The sequence below is a fragment of the Nicotiana tabacum genome, chromosome 22 (assembly GCF_000715075.1).
Source record: "Nicotiana tabacum cultivar K326 chromosome 22, ASM71507v2, whole genome shotgun sequence".
NCBI classification, from domain to species: Eukaryota; Viridiplantae; Streptophyta; class Magnoliopsida; order Solanales; family Solanaceae; genus Nicotiana; species Nicotiana tabacum.
The window spans coordinates 85,567,219-85,584,997 of record NC_134101.1 but is presented as its reverse complement, the minus strand read 5'-3'; the positions used below and the strand labels follow the sequence as shown (position 1 = coordinate 85,584,997).

The following is a 17,779-nucleotide window of genomic DNA, read 5'->3' as shown; positions in this document are numbered from 1 at the left end:
GCATCATTCCACAGAGTGGGTACTTCGCCAGTTTGACCGTCCCCAGACTATACCGAGGTAGCCTGCATGGGTGGCTACACATTATCAGCGGGATGATCGGTCGAGGGCGGACGACGCATTTGTAGGATGGCTAGAAGCTCAGGTCCTTATTTGGGAGCAGCGAGAGGACCTGATTCCGCCACTACCTTCACAGATCTAGGCGGCGACTATTGAGCTCTATACGTCATGGTACCACCGTCACACCCGACAAATGATTGGGAACCCCGTTCATGTACCTGGTGGTCGGTTCAGACCATACACCGGGAGACACGAGGCACTGGTATGTTTTTGTTGGAACCCATACTTATAACTGTGATATAGTGTTATGTAATTAATATTTTAAATATTGTGCAGGCTATTGGGCATCACATGGTCAACCAGTTGGGACAGGAGATTCAGCAGCATGCCGACAATGCTGCAGTTGTTGAGTATGGCCGGTGGGTGGTAGAGTTGGCTCTCCGGACCCTGCAGCGAGCCGGAGAGGACGAGAGGTTTGGATCACGAGGTTGAGTATGCTGTGCCAGAGCATCACCATCGGGGTAGGCCTATCCTATGAGGCAGGGGTCAGGCACCAGCCAGGGCTGTCCCACGAGGCAGGGGTGCCCCACGGGGCTGCAGGGGATGACGAGGAGTTGGTCCCCAGCAAGGGGGCGTTGAGGCACCTGTCGACCCACCTGTTGAGGTACCTGATGAGGATCTTGGAGCTGATTAGTCGGGTTATTTCCCTTAGCTAGACGAGCCTTTCAGCAGCATGCCATTGTACAGCCTTCAGCTGGATCTGCCAGCATCGCAGGTCACCCTGTCATATCCACTGTTGATCACGGGTACATTCGACAGAGATGTAGACCAAATCTTTTCAGGCCCATCTACCGGAGCTGAGGATCGGCCGACCCAAGATGTGGATGGCGGGCGCAGGTTGAGTTTTGGCTCATCCCCGGTGGTTGATGCGGATCTATCACAGGCGCAGGTATGTTTGTATTACTGTAAAATTTTAATTTGTTTTCTTTTCCTTAATGATTTGCCATAAATTAATTTTTAATTTTCTTATTAAGGCTTCGTCCGAGCCCATCACGGAGGCCACTATATGCGATGATGATGGCACCACAGATGCTTATACTCAAAAGCCTAACGAGACCATGGTGAGAAAATATTTTTGACTTAACACATACATTACTAATATACATTTTCATATGCTAAACTTAGTAATTATTTTGTAGGTTGCTGACGGCCCAACAACCCCTTCTACCGATCCTGCCAGTTGTACTGGCGATCTTGTTGCGCATCCTCACATAAAAAGGCGACTTGATGAGGATGATCCTGATAGTGTACCCGGGCGACAGGGTATGCGCCTCAGGCCAGCGGCTGCACTAAAGCACCGAGGCTGTGGGATACTTTGATTTATTTTTGTTTATATTTTGTGTAAATACTACATTATGTAAATAATGACAAAAATTGTATTTTAACAATAATTTTATTTTAATAGTACAACACAAACACAAACATAGCAAACCTAACATAATATAAATTCAGTACAACTAATGATCACACATGACAAGGGAAACATGAAGATACAATAGTACGATCAACACGTACATGTCATTGTTTAGTCACCACCCCCTAGTATTCTCTGCTCCAACCACTTGAGTTGGTCTTCCAGCTTTTTTTTTCTTCTTCCACCTCATTGAGTTTCGCCTTCAACTCCACAACTTCTTGTTTGGATTGTCACTCTCTTTCCCACTGCTTCAAACACAAATTATGAAGATCTTGGAGCTTGTATTTGTAGTATTCCTGCTGACAGAGTTCATCAATTCATACCTCAAAATTGCATGTAGGTTTATCGGGTTGCCTATAAAACTTGTCCATACACGCCTAGTAGCGGCGTCCAGCTTCTTCCCAACAATCGTGCATCATACATCTTTTGCCACACTCGCACCTTGGGACATAAAGGGGTTATTGAGACATTTGTTATAGCGTAAAGAGACTACTTGGTTTTATGGAAATATTTGCTATTGGTTATTGTTAAGCACAGAAAATAACTAGAATGCACCCGTTATTTATAGGCAAGATTTTACACAAAACATAGTATTATACCGCGCTATACATATTGAACTTTTTTGAAACGAAATAGCTTTTGCACAATCGGTTCAGCCTTTTTCAGACCGCCAAAACAACACACAAAACATAGTATTATACCACGCTTTACATATTAAATTTTTCTGGGATGAAACAACTTTTGTATAGTCGGTTCAGCTTTTTTCATACCGATAAGACAACACACAAAATATAGTATTATACCACGCTTTACATATTAAATTTTTCTGAGATGAAACAACTTTTGCACAGTCGGTTCAGCTTTTTTCAGACCGACAAGACAACACACAAAACTTAGTATTATACCACGCTTTACATATTAAATTTTTCTGAGACGAAACAACTTTTTGCACAGTCGATTCAGCTTTTTTCAGACCGACAAGACAACACACATAACGTAGTATTATACCATGCTATACATATTAAATTTTTTCTATTGGTTATTATCCTTTATTTTCTTGTACGTTGCTTTAGTTATTTTCTTCGATTACTTTTTTAAGACAGCGGCCATTTTAAGAAGCAAATTTTCAAGAAGGATAATAAAGGATGTCTTGATTTTATAGGTTTTTTTTTAATTTTAAGATTGGTCATCTTTACTAACAACAATAAGTTGAATATTTGAACTACCATATCAGCATCCCAATTCAAAAGGTCATGTTACAAAATAAGATGTAACAAGATTGTGGAACATAATTTTATTTGATAGATATTGCAACATACACAAGTACAGACACGTATTACAAAAAACAATACCAAAATAAAAGACTAGGGGTATCCTTGATAGTTGGGTACATTCGACGAACTTGCACCAGGAGCCGGATTACCACCGCCACGCACACCACCTAAAGGACATTTACGACGGTCGTGTCCTGTTTGCGAGCATATGCCACATTTACGCGCATAAACGGTGTCACCAACATCCATTTGGTTTCGTATACGCGTTCTCTTTTGCACTTGCAGCTTGCGCAAATAGTCCTTATTACACACCATTTTAAAAGGTTCCGGCGGCCAATAATGCTCAGCACCCAATTGCTGCAACTGCCCACTATACGTGTCTACGTATGCAGCAACACTGTATTGCCTATCAATATAGTTGGTTGCCCCTAAACCAACTTGTTGAAAGCACTTCAAGGCATGTGCGCACGGCATGTGGTAGATGGTCTATTTCCTACATGAACACAACCTGCTGGCTTCATTCACCATTTGTAGATTATTCCCCCGGTGTTCACGGATAGCGGTGCGAACTTCAAAAATACCCCGGTCGTGATCGTACTGTAAAAATGAATGCCAATGTGCTCGCCTCCTGTACTTCTCAAATCTTCTCATTTGTATTCACATAATTGAACACCCATGTCCATCAATACCGATGCAGCTCTATGCCTTTCAACAAACCTCTCCACAATCTGTTTGAATGTCATTCGAACCATGGCAGTGACAGGCAATCCACGTGCAAACTTCAACAAGCCGTTGAATGACTCCGACATATTTGTAGTCAGGGCTCCCCATCGTTTGCCACCATCAGCATGCAATGTCCATATGTGAACCTCATGTCCCATCAGCCAAGTATAGGCTCGTGGATCTAACTATCGGATCGCTTCCATGCGCCTCGTGAATTTGCACTGCTGGTGCTCAGCTGCAGACATCCACATTAAATCATGCAAGGCCTTGTCGTGATATTTCTTCTGGAAATTGGCCTTCAGGTGCCTCACACAATAACGGCGATATGCATAGGGTTCCTGCCATTCAGGCAAATGTCGTACAGAACTTAAAATACCACCATGTCGACCAGATATTAGACAAATACCTGAACGTTGTTTGACAACGTGTTGCTTCAAGTAGTTCAAAAAAAGCGTCCACGTCTCTTCGCTTTCGTTGGCACAAATGGCAAAAGCTAGTGGAAATATTTGTCTGTTGGCATCTACTGCAACTGCAATCAAAAGCTTAATATCATACTTTCCATAAACATAAGTACCGTCTATGAAAATTACAGGACGACAATGTACAAAACCATCAATTGCTAGTTTAAATGACCAGAACACATAGTTGAAAATATATTCGGGTATGTCCGGACTCCGCTCACGCCTCCATTCAACAACAGTCCCGGGGTTAAAGTGTTACAGTGCGGCCATGTACCTGGGCAGAGATGAAAACGACTTATCCCAGTCACCATAAATAATTTCAAAGGCACGTTTGCGCTCGAGATATGCCTTTATTTTGGTTATAGTACAACCATACTCCTGGTGGACGGCTGTAATACTCTCTTTAATCTTGAACCTAATAGACACTTCCAAGTATGGAATCAAGATAAGAGAAATCAAGTCTACATCCAGGTTGAAGTGATTCTCATTGAATGTGTCCATTTCACATCTGTGGGTGCTAATATATTTACCCACTTTTCACAACCCTGATTTTTTCTTGCTGGCACGCAACATCCAGTGACAACCCATAAAGTCTCTACGGCATACAGCCTTGTATACCTCCGTAGTTGACTCCCTTACCATCATCTCACGGCACTCTCTTACGTTGTGGATTTTTACAGCCCTGATTAGGCGAGCTTTATCGGGGAAATACATGCCATTTGCCAGCACCGCCGGTCTAGACTCATCCCATATTGCTGACCAAAATTCGTCATCATCCCCTGTGAGGGCATCCACGTCCGACATACTTGGTAAATTATCAAGGTAGGGAATATTCCGCTCATGAAACGGCACGTGGGACTCGTACACTCTTGGTCTAACGGGAGGTGGAGGAGCATGCTCCCTTGTCAGCTAAGGTTCGACATTCACTTCCTCCTCATCATCACCCTCATCAGGGAAGGGTGTGTCATCTCTTGACTAATCAGCATTGTTGTCATAATCACTATCATCTTCCTGACTCTGTGCATCTACCAAATCACAAGTCAATACGTCGTCTATGGGCAACTGTGTGAGGGACATCAAGTTGCTCATTTCTACTGCATAAAAAGAACAAAATGATAGGCTACTCAACTAGATAAATCCTTTACATATAGCTATATCACTTTACTTGCAAGGCGTACTGTGTTGACGTTCCATGATAGACATTTTCTTGTTGGTGATGACTCTCGGATGGACCACCGTGGTCCAACACGCCAAAACTATGCATATTCCAACTAGGAGCGGGGTCATAACTTGTAAAATTCATATCCGAACAGTACCCCCTATAAAAAATATGAGTGTTAATACAAATTCAATTCAAACATAAAATAAACATCGCTAAAATGTAGAAAAATTGAAGTTTATCAGTCGTCTTGTGGATTATATAAAGTCGAAAAATTATTTTGTAGCTGCTCATTCGCCGGTGGTGACAAGTTTAAATCAAGGCAAGCTCTTTCATCAGGAATCTGTCCAGCAAAAACTACTCCAGAATAACCACCCGATGACTGGGAGTTATCCCTACTATGCACACCCTCATTATTGGGAACATCTCCAACCTTGACGTACATTTCCAACAATTTTATTACAATAAATTTCCTGTATTCATCCGGAATCCGCAAAAAATCTCTAAGAGTTTCATCATCTTCGATGTTAAACTTGGAATAATAAGCAAACCCCTGTGGAGTCACAGAATACGAAAATCTACCGGTTACTTTAAGGTTCACCGAACATTTTCTCACACTCATTTTTTACTTAACAACGATACCAATTTGTCGTACTCCATTGTAAGCGGCAATTTAACATGATACTGTGAAGGTCAACTATACCTCAAAGAGTTATTCTCCATTACAACCTCACCCCCTCCCAATATAATGAAACCCTTATTTTTGGCTCTTCAGACATTATAAAAAAAATGCTTGATAACAAGAAGAGAAGTATGAACGGAAGTTTGAAGGAAAATTTTGAATGGATTTTCATAAAATCCTAACGCCTTTAAATAAGGCAAGTCCTAGCTTGGGGTGCAAATTTTTTTTTTTATATAAAACGCAGTATAATACCACACTTTATGTATTTGAATTATTGTTATTTGAGTTATCCGCATAACACTTATTGGTGGGCCCAAAAAGGAAGTCAAACGCATTACAATACTGCATTTTAGTAAAACGTAGTATTATATTGCGTTTTATTTTTAAAAAAAATTATTTATGTTAGTTATCCGCAGAACACTTAGGTGGGCCCAAAATTGAAGTAAACGCAGTATAATACTATGTTTTCCTAAAATGTAGTATTATAATGCGTTTTCCTATAAAAATGAACTATATATACACTTTATATATTAATTATACTGCATTTTTGTAATTTTTTTTAACTGCATAAAAGTATTTTGAGTCCAAAATATCATTATTCGGACTTAGACATCGACGGGGGTGATGCATTTATTGACCGGCATGGTCTCCATCTCTTTCACCAAAGTGACCCCACCATCACTGTCTTCAACTGACCCCACATCAACCAAAAGTTTTAAAAAATAAAATTTTGAAAATGATTTTCAGACAAGAACAAAAACGAAAACAGTTGAGCAAAGAATTTAATGGAAATGAACGTACAAGGAAGCACAAAAACAAAGAAAAAAAGAGCTACTACTACTAAGTTCATAGAAAATTGAGAAAATTAGAAAAAAACAGCAGCAACGCGTTTTCTCTCTCTCTGTCTATCTTAAGTCTTTTCTCTCTCCTCTTCTTGACTCTCTCTTTCTCTCTCTCTCTTTCTTCTCCTGTTCACAAAGAAGCAAGCAGCCCAAAAAATTAGGGTTAGGGCTAGGATTTTTTGTTAAAAACCCCCATTTTTGGTTCAAATAAAGAAAGGGAGTTAGGAATCTTTTTTTGCATTTTTGAGGACCCTTTTTGGTTTTTAGTAATGGGTCGTTGTTGTTTTGTTATCAAATGGTACAATTTTCACAAACCCTTGAAGTATTTTTTCATCTTTTGTGCTTTTTTCTTAGCTCATGTGTATGCAGACTCCTCAGATTCAGATAAATCAGCTCTCTTGGAGTTAAAGACTTCACTTTTAGACCCTTCTGGAGTGATTTCTATCTGGAGCTTGAACAATACTGATGATCACTGTTCATGGTTTGGTGTTTCATGTGATTCCAATTCACGTGTTGTAGCTTTGAACATCAGTGGAGGTAATTTGGGTTCTTTGTCTTGTGCTAAAATTGCTCAATTTCCTTTGTATGGCTTTGGTATTAGAAGGGTTTGTGCTAATAATAGTGTTAAGCTTGTTGGTAAAGTGCCTAAGGCTATATCAAGATTGACTGAACTGAAGGTTTTGTCTTTGCCTTTTAATGAATTGGGTGGTGAAATCCCCTTGGGAATTTGGGATATGGAGAATCTTGAAGTTTTGGATCTGGAAGGGAATTTAATTAAAGGCTCTTTGCCATTTAAGTTTAAGGGGTTGAGGAAATTGAGGGTTCTGAACTTGGGTTTTAATGAGATTGTGGGTGGCATTCCGGATTCCTTGTCAAATTGTGCTGCTCTGCAAATCCTGAATCTTGCTGGAAATAGAGTAAACGGTTCCATTCCAGCACTCATTGGTGGATTTGGAGATTTGAGGGGAGTGTACCTGTCGTTTAATCAGCTTAGCGGGTCCATTCCTGGTGAGATTGGACGTTCGTGTGAGAAGCTTGAGAATCTAGAGATGGCAGGTAATTTCTTAAGTGAGGGTATTCCTAAAAGTTTAGGGAACTGCAGAGGATTACAGTCACTTCTCTTGTATTCAAATTTGTTGGAAGAGGGTATTCCAGCTGAACTTGGTCGACTAACTGAGCTCAAGGTTCTTGACGTGTCCAGGAACAGCCTAAGTGGACCAATACCGTCTGAGATAGGAAACTGCTCGAAATTATCCATTCTCGTGCTGTCAAATTTGTGGGATCCTCTTCCAAATGTGTCTGATTCAGCAATTGACGCTTCTGCAAAATTGGCATTCACTACTGATGAGTACAACTTCTTTGAAGGCACAATCCCGTCACAGATAACCGGGCTTCCTAGTTTGAGGATGATTTGGGCTCCTAGGTCAACTCTTTCTGGAAAAATTCCTGGTAGTTGGGGTGCTTGTGACAGTTTAGAGATGGTGAATTTGGCTCAAAATTTTTATACTGGAGAGATCTCTGAGGAATTGGGTAGCTGCCAGAAGCTGCATTTTCTTGACTTGAGCTCAAATAGGTTGACTGGACAGCTTGTTGAGAAACTACCAGTTCCTTGTATGTCTGTGTTCGATGTGAGTGAGAATTATCTTTCTGGTTCACTTCCCAGGTTTTCCAATTACAGTTGTGCTCATGTTGCGTCCAGCGGTAGAGATCCATCATCTGCATATCTAGCGCACTTCACCAGTAGAAGTGTACTAGACACCACTTTGTTATTTGGAGATGATGCTGGCCGTGCAGTATTTCATAATTTCGGTGGTAACAACTTCACAGGAAATTTACCTCCTTCTGTGCTCATTGCGCCTGAAATGTTAGGCAAGCAAACTGTTTATGCATTTCTTGCTGGTGGTAACAGGTTTACTGGATCTTTTCCTGGTAACTTGTTCGAGAAATGTCATGAATTGAAAGGTATGATTTTTAATGTAAGCAATAATGCATTGTCTGGCCAAATTCCAGAGGATCTTGGTGCAATTTGTGGGTCTCTTAAGCTGTTGGATGGCTCCAAAAACCAGATTGGTGGGACAATTCCTCCGAGTTTAGGGAGTCTGGTTTCTTTGGTCGCTCTCAATTTAAGTTGGAACCTCTTGCAAGGCCAGATTCCAAGCAGTCTTGGCCAGATAAAGGATCTCAGTTACCTCTCTTTGGCTGGCAATAATTTGGTTGGCTCCATCCCCTCAAGTTTTGGGCAATTGCACTCTTTACAAGAGCTTGAACTTTCTTCTAATTCATTGTCTGGTGAAATTCCAAACAATCTTGTGAATTTGAGGAATTTGACTGCGCTTCTTCTTAACAATAATAATTTATCAGGGAAAATACCTTCAGGCTTGGCCAATGTGACAACACTGGCAGCGTTTAATGTGTCTTTCAATAATCTGTCTGGGCCACTACCTCTTAATAGAGATTTGATGAAATGCAATAGTGTTCAGGGCAACCCGTTTCTGCAATCTTGCCATGTATTTTCTCTATCAACACCTTCTACAGATCAGCAGGGCAGAATAGGGGACTCACAAGATTTTGCTGCGTCTCCTCCGTCAACTCCAGCCCAAAAAGGAGGAAATGGTGGTGGTTTCAACTCAATTGAGATAGCATCCATAACATCTGCTGCAGCTATTGTGTCAGTTCTTCTTGCTTTGATAGTCCTCTTCTTTTACACCAGAAAATGGAATCCAAGATCTAGAGTTGCAGGATCTACCAGGAAAGAGGTAACAGTTTTTACAGAAGTTCCGGTTCCTTTGACGTTTGAGAATGTTGTGCGGGCCACAGGGAGCTTCAATGCGAGCAATTGCATAGGCAGTGGAGGTTTCGGAGCAACATACAAAGCTGAGATTGCACCAGGGTTCCTAGTGGCAGTAAAGCGACTTGCTGTAGGACGTTTTCAAGGGATCCAACAGTTTGATGCAGAAATCAGAACTTTGGGGAGGCTTCGACATCCAAACCTCGTAACTCTGATTGGATATCATAATAGTGAAACAGAAATGTTTCTAATCTATAACTACTTGCCAGGGGGTAATTTGGAAAAGTTTATTCAGGACAGGTCAACGAGGGCTGTGGATTGGAGGGTACTTCACAAGATTGCTTTGGACATTGCCCGTGCACTTGCTTACCTGCATGATCAGTGTGTACCGCGTGTGCTTCATCGTGATGTAAAACCAAGCAACATCCTATTGGATGAGGACTATACTGCATATTTATCTGATTTTGGTTTGGCTAGATTACTGGGAACTTCAGAGACCCATGCCACTACTGGTGTGGCTGGAACTTTCGGGTATGTTGCTCCTGAATATGCCATGACTTGTCGTGTCTCGGACAAGGCTGATGTCTACAGTTATGGGGTTGTGTTACTTGAGTTAATTTCAGACAAGAAAGCACTTGATCCATCTTTCTCTTCTTATGGAAATGGATTCAATATTGTTGCTTGGGCGTGCATGCTTTTACGCCAGGGGCGTGCAAAGGAGTTCTTTACTGCTGGTCTATGGGATTCAGGTCCACATGATGATTTGGTTGAGGTACTACATTTGGCCGTGGTCTGCACAGTTGACTCTCTTTCAACTAGACCTACAATGAAGCAAGTAGTAAGACGGTTGAAGCAACTTCAACCCCCATCTTGTTAGCTAGCTGCATGTGAATAGGATGTTTAGCCCAATTGTAATTTAACTCTTGCACTTGATAGATACTAAAGTGTATTTGGGTGTCTCCTATTAGGTTCAGATTTGAAATTTGTAGCCTGCTTGTGAATTTGTAGTATATAGCCTTTGCCCCCAATTTTCCATGTCATGTCCCTAATTTAGGGGGTGTGCAGATTCATCTGCAGAAGAGTGCAGATACTTGTCTTCAACACTGTATGCATGTATCACATTTTTATATGTTTGTTAAATAAGAGCAACAAAATAGGGAGGATTCTGCTAGCCTCTTCTTTAGTTTTTTTTTTTGTTAGAGCAAATGAAAAGCTTTAGTGGGGTAAACCTGCTACTGTACATGTAAAACTTATAAAAAGCTGAATTTTGTTTGAATTTTTCTGGTCATGAAATTTGAGTCTGCCTTTTATAAATAATCAGTGTCTTTTAACAGCATTGTGGTGAATTTCTTCTCTTAGCTCCAATTCCCAGAATATAGCAAGAGGCAAAATTTGAATAAAATATAATTTGGATAAAACTACTACTCTTAAAGAAAGAAAATTATCTTTTCTTTTGGTTACTGAGGTTAGAAAATAAACGGTATAAAATTCAGTATTATTTTATATCACGTTTGGTTGGCGCATGTTGTTTGTGTACCTTTACTAATCTAACATGTGTGAGATAAACATATCAATCAGGGTCAAAGCAGACTGGTCTGCATTGAGTTGTGATTAACAATAACAAATATATAAAAATTATAAGGCTCCTAATGTAATATAACAAATCAAAGAAAATAATAGAACTGATGACCAGATGCATGGAAGGGAAAAATGCTACCCTGTGACACAAATTAATTTAATTTGAAAAGTGACAAAATAAGTACACTGAGATAAATAGAAAAAAAATATTGACTGCAAGACAGCCTCAAAATGATAACATCTTTATATATCGAGTTCCCACAATGTACAAAAAGCTATAATTAACCAAGTGTAAAGTGTTATAAATATATTATATTATGGATGTTCATTTAGTACTCCGTTGTAAATAAGCTTCCTGAAGAAGCTTATCCATATGGGACTCCACCGTAAATATGTTTATCTATTTAGTACTCTATTGGAAATAAGCTTCCTGAAGAAGCTTACCACTTCGGTACCCGGTTATGGATAAACATTACCCCCGGTAGAAGATTATCCATACCGGGTATAATAAACTTATCCTTTCAGTACCCAGTTATGGATAAACATTACCCCGGGTAGAAGATTATTCATACCGGGTATAATAAGTTTATCCTTTCAGTACCCAGTTATGGATAAACATTACCCCCGGTAGAAGATTATCCATATCGGGTATAATAAGTTTATCCTTTCAGTACTCCGTTATGGATAAACATTGCTCTCAGTAGAAGATTATCCATATCTGGTATAGTAGCAGCTTACACAGCAGCTTCCTTTCTTCTATAAATAGAAGAGATTTCAGTTCATTATGTACATCAGTTTGAATTCGAATAATATAACAGTTTCTCTCTATACTTGTCTTTACTTTACAATCTTTATTTTATAACATAAAGCACATATTCTATAGTTTGTTCTACAAAAGAAAAATGGTTCTATATTTTGCACCTCTGGAGTCAGACAAGAGAACTTTTGTACAACTCAGGATCCTTAAAAATGAGATTCTCCAAAATTTGCCCGAGGCGGATGCACTATATATTTGATGGGTTCAACTGAACCGATCATTTGTTACGCAAGAGTAGAGATGTGCTTGTGAAAATTATTACATTGCCAACAAGTATTAAACTCTGAACCCATAAATTTAAAAGTGCAACGGGTTCATCGGTAAGAACTTTAAAATGTTGAACCCATCAAATTCAAATCCTGGATCTGCCTCTATATTTTGCCCCCACACTGCACTATAGTGATGACAAGAACCATGTCTTATATGCAGCACACTTTTTATCTTGGTAGCCTTTTGATGTCTAAACTCAATCAACCATTGCCAGAATCAAGTTATCCGATGCTGCAAAACCTTTCTTGGGCATTTGCACAGTGGAAGAGTACAGTCATAGGAAGAAATGGATGTCAAGCTCCTAGTTGCTATTGGACAGATCATATCAACTTCCTGAAACACATATCAAGCACCAGCGCTGTTACTTAGTGTAAGGGTCATCTTGATGTTCATGGCTTCCAGTTTAACCACTAGATATCTGAACATGTAAGACATTTCAACAGCCTCCAATTTCCTAACTTATCTGGCAAGCACGACAAGTTACCTCTTTGGGTTCTCTAGCAGGTGGCAGACCAACAATTTACTGCACAGCTTATTTTGGTAGTCGGATGAGTGATGCTCCACATTCAGAAAACACATCTGCAATGCGATGACCAGAGCTCATATGGAGTCTATCAATGCAATAAATATGCTGCTCCATGAGCAAGGAGTGAGTCTCGTTTCATTTCTCCAAAATTCAGCTACCTCCTCCACGCTTTCTCCCCTTGATGGGACCGGACCTGTAACAAGAGACACGTCAATTTCAGTTTCCAAATCTATATCTGAAGAGATTAATATGGATTGAGGATATGTAAAAAAGAGAAAAAATCTAGAGCTGGCTAACTTTTACTTCCATCAGTTCTAAATGGTTTGCCCCATATGTTCTCCTGATTCTCATAATTGATATCCAGCTGACATCCAGTAAAATATTGCAAAGCAAGATTGAGAAGGCATAAATTTGAGGGGTGGGGTCGGAGCGGAAGCAGGGGAAGAAATGAAGTCAATGAACCACCTAAAAGTCAAAAGTAGGTTCTCAATCAAATTTAGGGATATTTCGACCCTGAGGTTATCACAGAGTTGAGGAAGATAGTTTAATCAGTCACTCTCCTTAACAGTTGTTAGCTAAGTTGTCTACCAACAACTAAGAGATGTTGTTCAGACATCCACTTGATTCCGACTAATAACTCCCAAATCCATTCTCAAGCATAGGTATTAAAAACTTGCCATTTTGAATTACAGCAAAGGAACTAGGAAAGTAACTTAAGTACCCTTCCCATGCTTCTCCTTCCCTCTACTAACCAGGTGAAAATCTATATAATACACTTGAAGATACTGGATTTTAGCCCCAATTACAATTATAAAGATGGAAAATGCAGAAAAGTTAAGAGCACATAAACAAAGCAAAGTGGATTAGAAACCCTGAGAAGTAACAACACACATGTATCTTCTCAAAGTCGAATATATCCTGGAATCAATCACCTTCTGTAGAAGTGTTTTGATTTTCACGACAACGACAACGACATAATCAACAGCAGGAGGTTCTGAACCTTTCAACTTCGTATTAGTTGTCTGACTGGTTATTTCATTGTAAATGCTACAATATGGCTCATTTGGATTTATCCTCTTGTAATCAAATGATCATGTTAGTTCAGGTGCAACTTAACCCACCAAAAAGTGGAAAAGGAAAAGAAAGACATCCTGTTACCTGCGCCACAAATGGAAGTCCATCAGAATCAATCAGCTGATGTCATGACTTATCCAAATTGCTTCTTCTAAACAATCTCGGAGCATGATCAGATTCATTGCTTTGCTCAGTCAAGTCAAACAAGTTCAATCATGCTAAACTGTAGTTCCTCACCGGAATCCACGTCTTGCACTTCCATTATATAGATAACACATTTTGCCTGTGACAGCAGATTGATCTTCTCTCACACATCTGAAGTCCAAAGAAATGGATTAATATTGTGCCGAAATATCTGTGTCGCTCAACGAATAAAGAAGAACCAAGTCAGTATCATATAAAAGATGGAAAAAACAATTTGACATTTCTTGGGTCCCAATTTATTTCTGCTAAGTAAAGAAGCCAAAGATTCTTATCTTTAAGGTAGCTCGCAAAGGAGTGAAATTTTAAACATGATTGAGCCTTATCATGAACCTAACATGCTTGGTTGCTATTTGGACATTGCTGGTGATAAATGGTACATTAACCTTCGCCTTTTTCAACACCAACCAGTATCTATCCATCAACCCCTCGGATTCACGGGTCATATTATAGAGGGTGAGATATACTCTTGAAACCTGACAGGATACGTATATGGGGAGAAAAATTTAAGTGGGTTGAGTTATACTCTAAGCAGTGTGACTACGAGTATTGTGCCGATGACACAATCTGCCAGTTCCTCAAGCTGTATCAGCCACATACCAGATAAATTGCTTTCAAGATGAAGGAGCAGTAATTCAACTTTTGTATAAAGAATTTCTAAAAATGGAAAAGTCACTTGTTGTGTTTCATGCATTGGAAGACATAGAGTTTTGGAAAGGAGATGAAGATCGTGTTGAACTATCCTGGAGAACGAAAAATTGCATCATGACCCTTTTTCTTATAACCGTGGTATTCGGGTCAGCTTGCTTGCACCTCGACTAATTCCATGGGATATCTGCTACCTCCCACCAGCAATAAGTACCAGGTATCTCTGTCCACCAAGTGCATCATGACCCTTCTTGTCCATTATATCCAACTATCCAAGAGTCACAAGGACTTCTAAAGCATTTGCCAGAAACATTAGATTATTATCCAACTATTGGGGAGCCATAATGTTGTCGGAATAACCAACTATTTAGTGCATTTATCTTTGATAGGTTTTTGATAAGTAAAACACTAACAAAACGTCTTCAGTAGATTCGTTTTTTTTAGAAACTTAAATTCAGTTTTGTGAAACACTTTATGCTCTCAGTACACCTAACCATGCGTTTTATCTGGAAAAGTGACTGTTATACTTAGGTTTCAGAAGATTCACGACATTTCAACAACTATGTACTACTAAAAGTATCCTCGTTCCTTTGTGTTTCTGAGCAAAAACTCAAAACCATAAAATCTGAAACATAATGCGAACTCGACACCACTAATTTACACCACAAAGCAGTAAATATTACTACACAAAAGCAACAGCATGCAATTCAGATTTTGAGAAGAACAAAAGGGGAAAACTTTCAGATTAAACTGAGGAAAAGAAAGCAATACAAGAAAATATGGAGTCCGGGAATCCGCAATATTCAAAATGCAGATATATTCCTCAAAAAAATTAAAAAAGAGGTAGAAATCAGCGGGAATCCAAAATACCAACATATTAGTTAAAGACTTACCTTTTAAAAAAAAAATTGGAAGGGCGGTTAGGCGTTGTTAGGGTTTTTTCCTTGGACGAACCTGAAGTCTCGAAATGGAGTTTGAGGTTGAATACAGGTAGGTACTAGTGGTGACAAATGGGCGGGTTGGGCTGAATTTGGGCGGGTCAAGATGGGTTAGGTTAATAAATGGGTCATTGACCAACTCAGTCGAAAGTGTATTTGGGCTAAGATAGGCTGGGTCAAGACGGGTTAAACAATGGATCATAATCCAACCCACCTAACTTGACACATGTTTTAAAATCATACTTATCTTGCATAAAAAAAAAAAATTTACCCTAAAATATGTAAGTCGAAAAAATTTTGGGGGTGAGGTGGGGAACTAGGGGATGAGTGATGCAGAAAAACAAAAAAATAGAAAATAGAAAATAATAAAATAAAAAAAAACGTAAATTTTTTTTTGAAATACAAAAAAGCAAAGAAATTTTTTTTTTTAGGGGAGGGTGTTTTTGCCATGGGAGGGGTTGTGGTGCAGAAAAAAAACAGAAAATTGAAAATAAAAATAAAAAGTAAATTTTTTTTTAGGGGAGGGGGGTTTTAGGGTGGGGGATTGGGTGGTGCAGAAAAAAAAAACAGAAAATTGAAAATACAAAAAAAAGTAAAAAATTTTTTTTTTTTTGGGGGGGGGGGGGGGGTTGGTGGTGCAAAAAAAAAATAGAAACAGAAAATACAAAAAAAAAGTAAAAAATTTCTTTTTGGGGGGAGGGTAGTTTTGCGGGAAAGGGGGCATGATGGGTGGATGGTGCAGAAAAACAAAAGAACATAAAATTAAAAATACAAAAAAAAAAAAGTAAAATTGGGGCAACTAAATAAATTTCTATATAAGTTGGGTTGAGATAGGGGGATTTGCAGTCGTACACTATTTTTATGTCACCTTTTAACCTATACCCTGTTTTTAAAAACTATTGATTTCCTAACCAACTAACAAAAAATCTGTAATAATATGATAATTATACCCCTTCCAAAACATATAAGAGTCCGTCTCTCCTCCGTATTCCCAGATTCAAATTCCAGATCTCCTCCGTATCTCCTCCGTCAGTCCGCCTCTCCTGAGACGCGTCTCGCATTCAAATTCAAATTCCGAATTCGAATTCAAATTCAAATTCAAATACATTGTAAGTATTCAAGTTCATCTCCATAATTCAAAATAGTTTTTGAAATATATGTTTTCTGATTGATTGATTGAAGTTGTTTGACAATCTTCACTGATATGCTGAATTTGCAATTCTAAATCTATTTGACGATGAATTCTAACATTCTAAGCTGAAGTTATTTAGTTAACGAGCTGGCAAATAATACAACGAAGAGATATTATATTAAATTTTATACGATTGTTTTGTTGCTGAATTTTTTTTGTCAATAATTAAAAGCTGAAGTTTTCCTCGTACAGTGGGTAAAAAACCATAAAACATAAGTTAAAATTTCATATTGCACCAAAAAAACTTAGGCCTAGGTGTTGAATTTTTTTAGTTATTACTTAAAAACTTAAGCAGGAGGGCTGAAGTTTTCCTCCTACACTGGCTAAATTAAAAAATCATATTGCACCAAAAATACTTCGGCCTAGGTGCTGAAGTTTTTTAGTTATTACTTAAAAACTTAAGCAGGAGGGCTGAAGTTTTCCTCCCACACTGGCTAAATTTAAAAATCATATTGCACTAAAAGAACTTCGGCCTAGGTGCTGAAGTATTTTAGTTATTACTTAAAAACTTAAGCAGGAGGGCTGAAGTTTTTCTCCTACACTGGCCAAATTAAAAAATCATATTGCACCAAAAAAACTTCGGCCTAGGTGCTGAAGTATTTTAGTTATTACTTAAAAACTTAAGCAGGAGGACTGAAGTTTTCCTCCTACACTGGCTAAATTAAAAAATCGTATTGCACCAAAAAAACATCGGCCTAGGTGCTGAAGTTTTTTCCCCCTGCATTGATGAATCACCATTATAAAAAAACTTCAGCTAATATGTTGAAGTTATTAAGCTTATCTCTAAAAACTTTAGCACTTATAAGTTAAAGTTTTCTTTGCAGGATTCATTAATTATATCATACATCTTTTTCCAAAAAAAATTTCAGCAGAAGATGCCTAAGTGACTTAGTTTATTTGTAAAATCTTCAGCACAAACAACCTAAAAAATTCTTCTGTTCACTTTCCTAATACTTGCCACTAAACATGAATCTGCAGGATGAGTTCGATTTGCATTGTTATAACTTTCAATGGGAGTTGGACTCCTGATTTCAAATACTTGGATCATGATACAAAACTTGTTCTACTTAATAAG

The 17,779-nt window shown here is 38.8% G+C and overlaps 1 protein-coding gene and 1 long non-coding RNA gene across 2 annotated transcripts; one reads left to right on the top strand and one right to left on the bottom strand.

Annotated features, from left to right (window-relative positions):
• Positions 1-6,581: 6,581 nt before the first annotated feature.
• Positions 6,582-10,631, top strand: LOC107784544 (LRR receptor-like serine/threonine-protein kinase RPK2). Its single transcript, XM_016605693.2, has one exon. The coding sequence runs from the start codon at positions 6,942-6,944 to the stop codon at positions 10,335-10,337; it is 3,396 nt and encodes a 1,131-aa protein (XP_016461179.1). The 5' UTR covers positions 6,582-6,941; the 3' UTR covers positions 10,338-10,631.
• Positions 10,632-12,017: 1,386 nt separating this feature from the next.
• On the bottom strand, positions 12,018-15,591 carry LOC107784545 (uncharacterized). Its single transcript, XR_001647707.2, has 4 exons — positions 15,468-15,591; positions 13,810-14,040; positions 12,610-12,844; positions 12,018-12,458 (listed from the first exon to the last, which is right to left on the bottom strand). It is a non-coding gene; the product is annotated as an uncharacterized LOC107784545 (long non-coding RNA).
• Between the last annotated feature and the right edge of the window lie 2,188 nt (positions 15,592-17,779).

Excerpts from the sequence above, each read along its gene's own strand:
- LOC107784544 (XM_016605693.2), top strand. The coding sequence starts at position 6,942 with ATGGGTCGTTGTTGTTTTGTTATCAAATGGTACAATTTTCACAAACCC.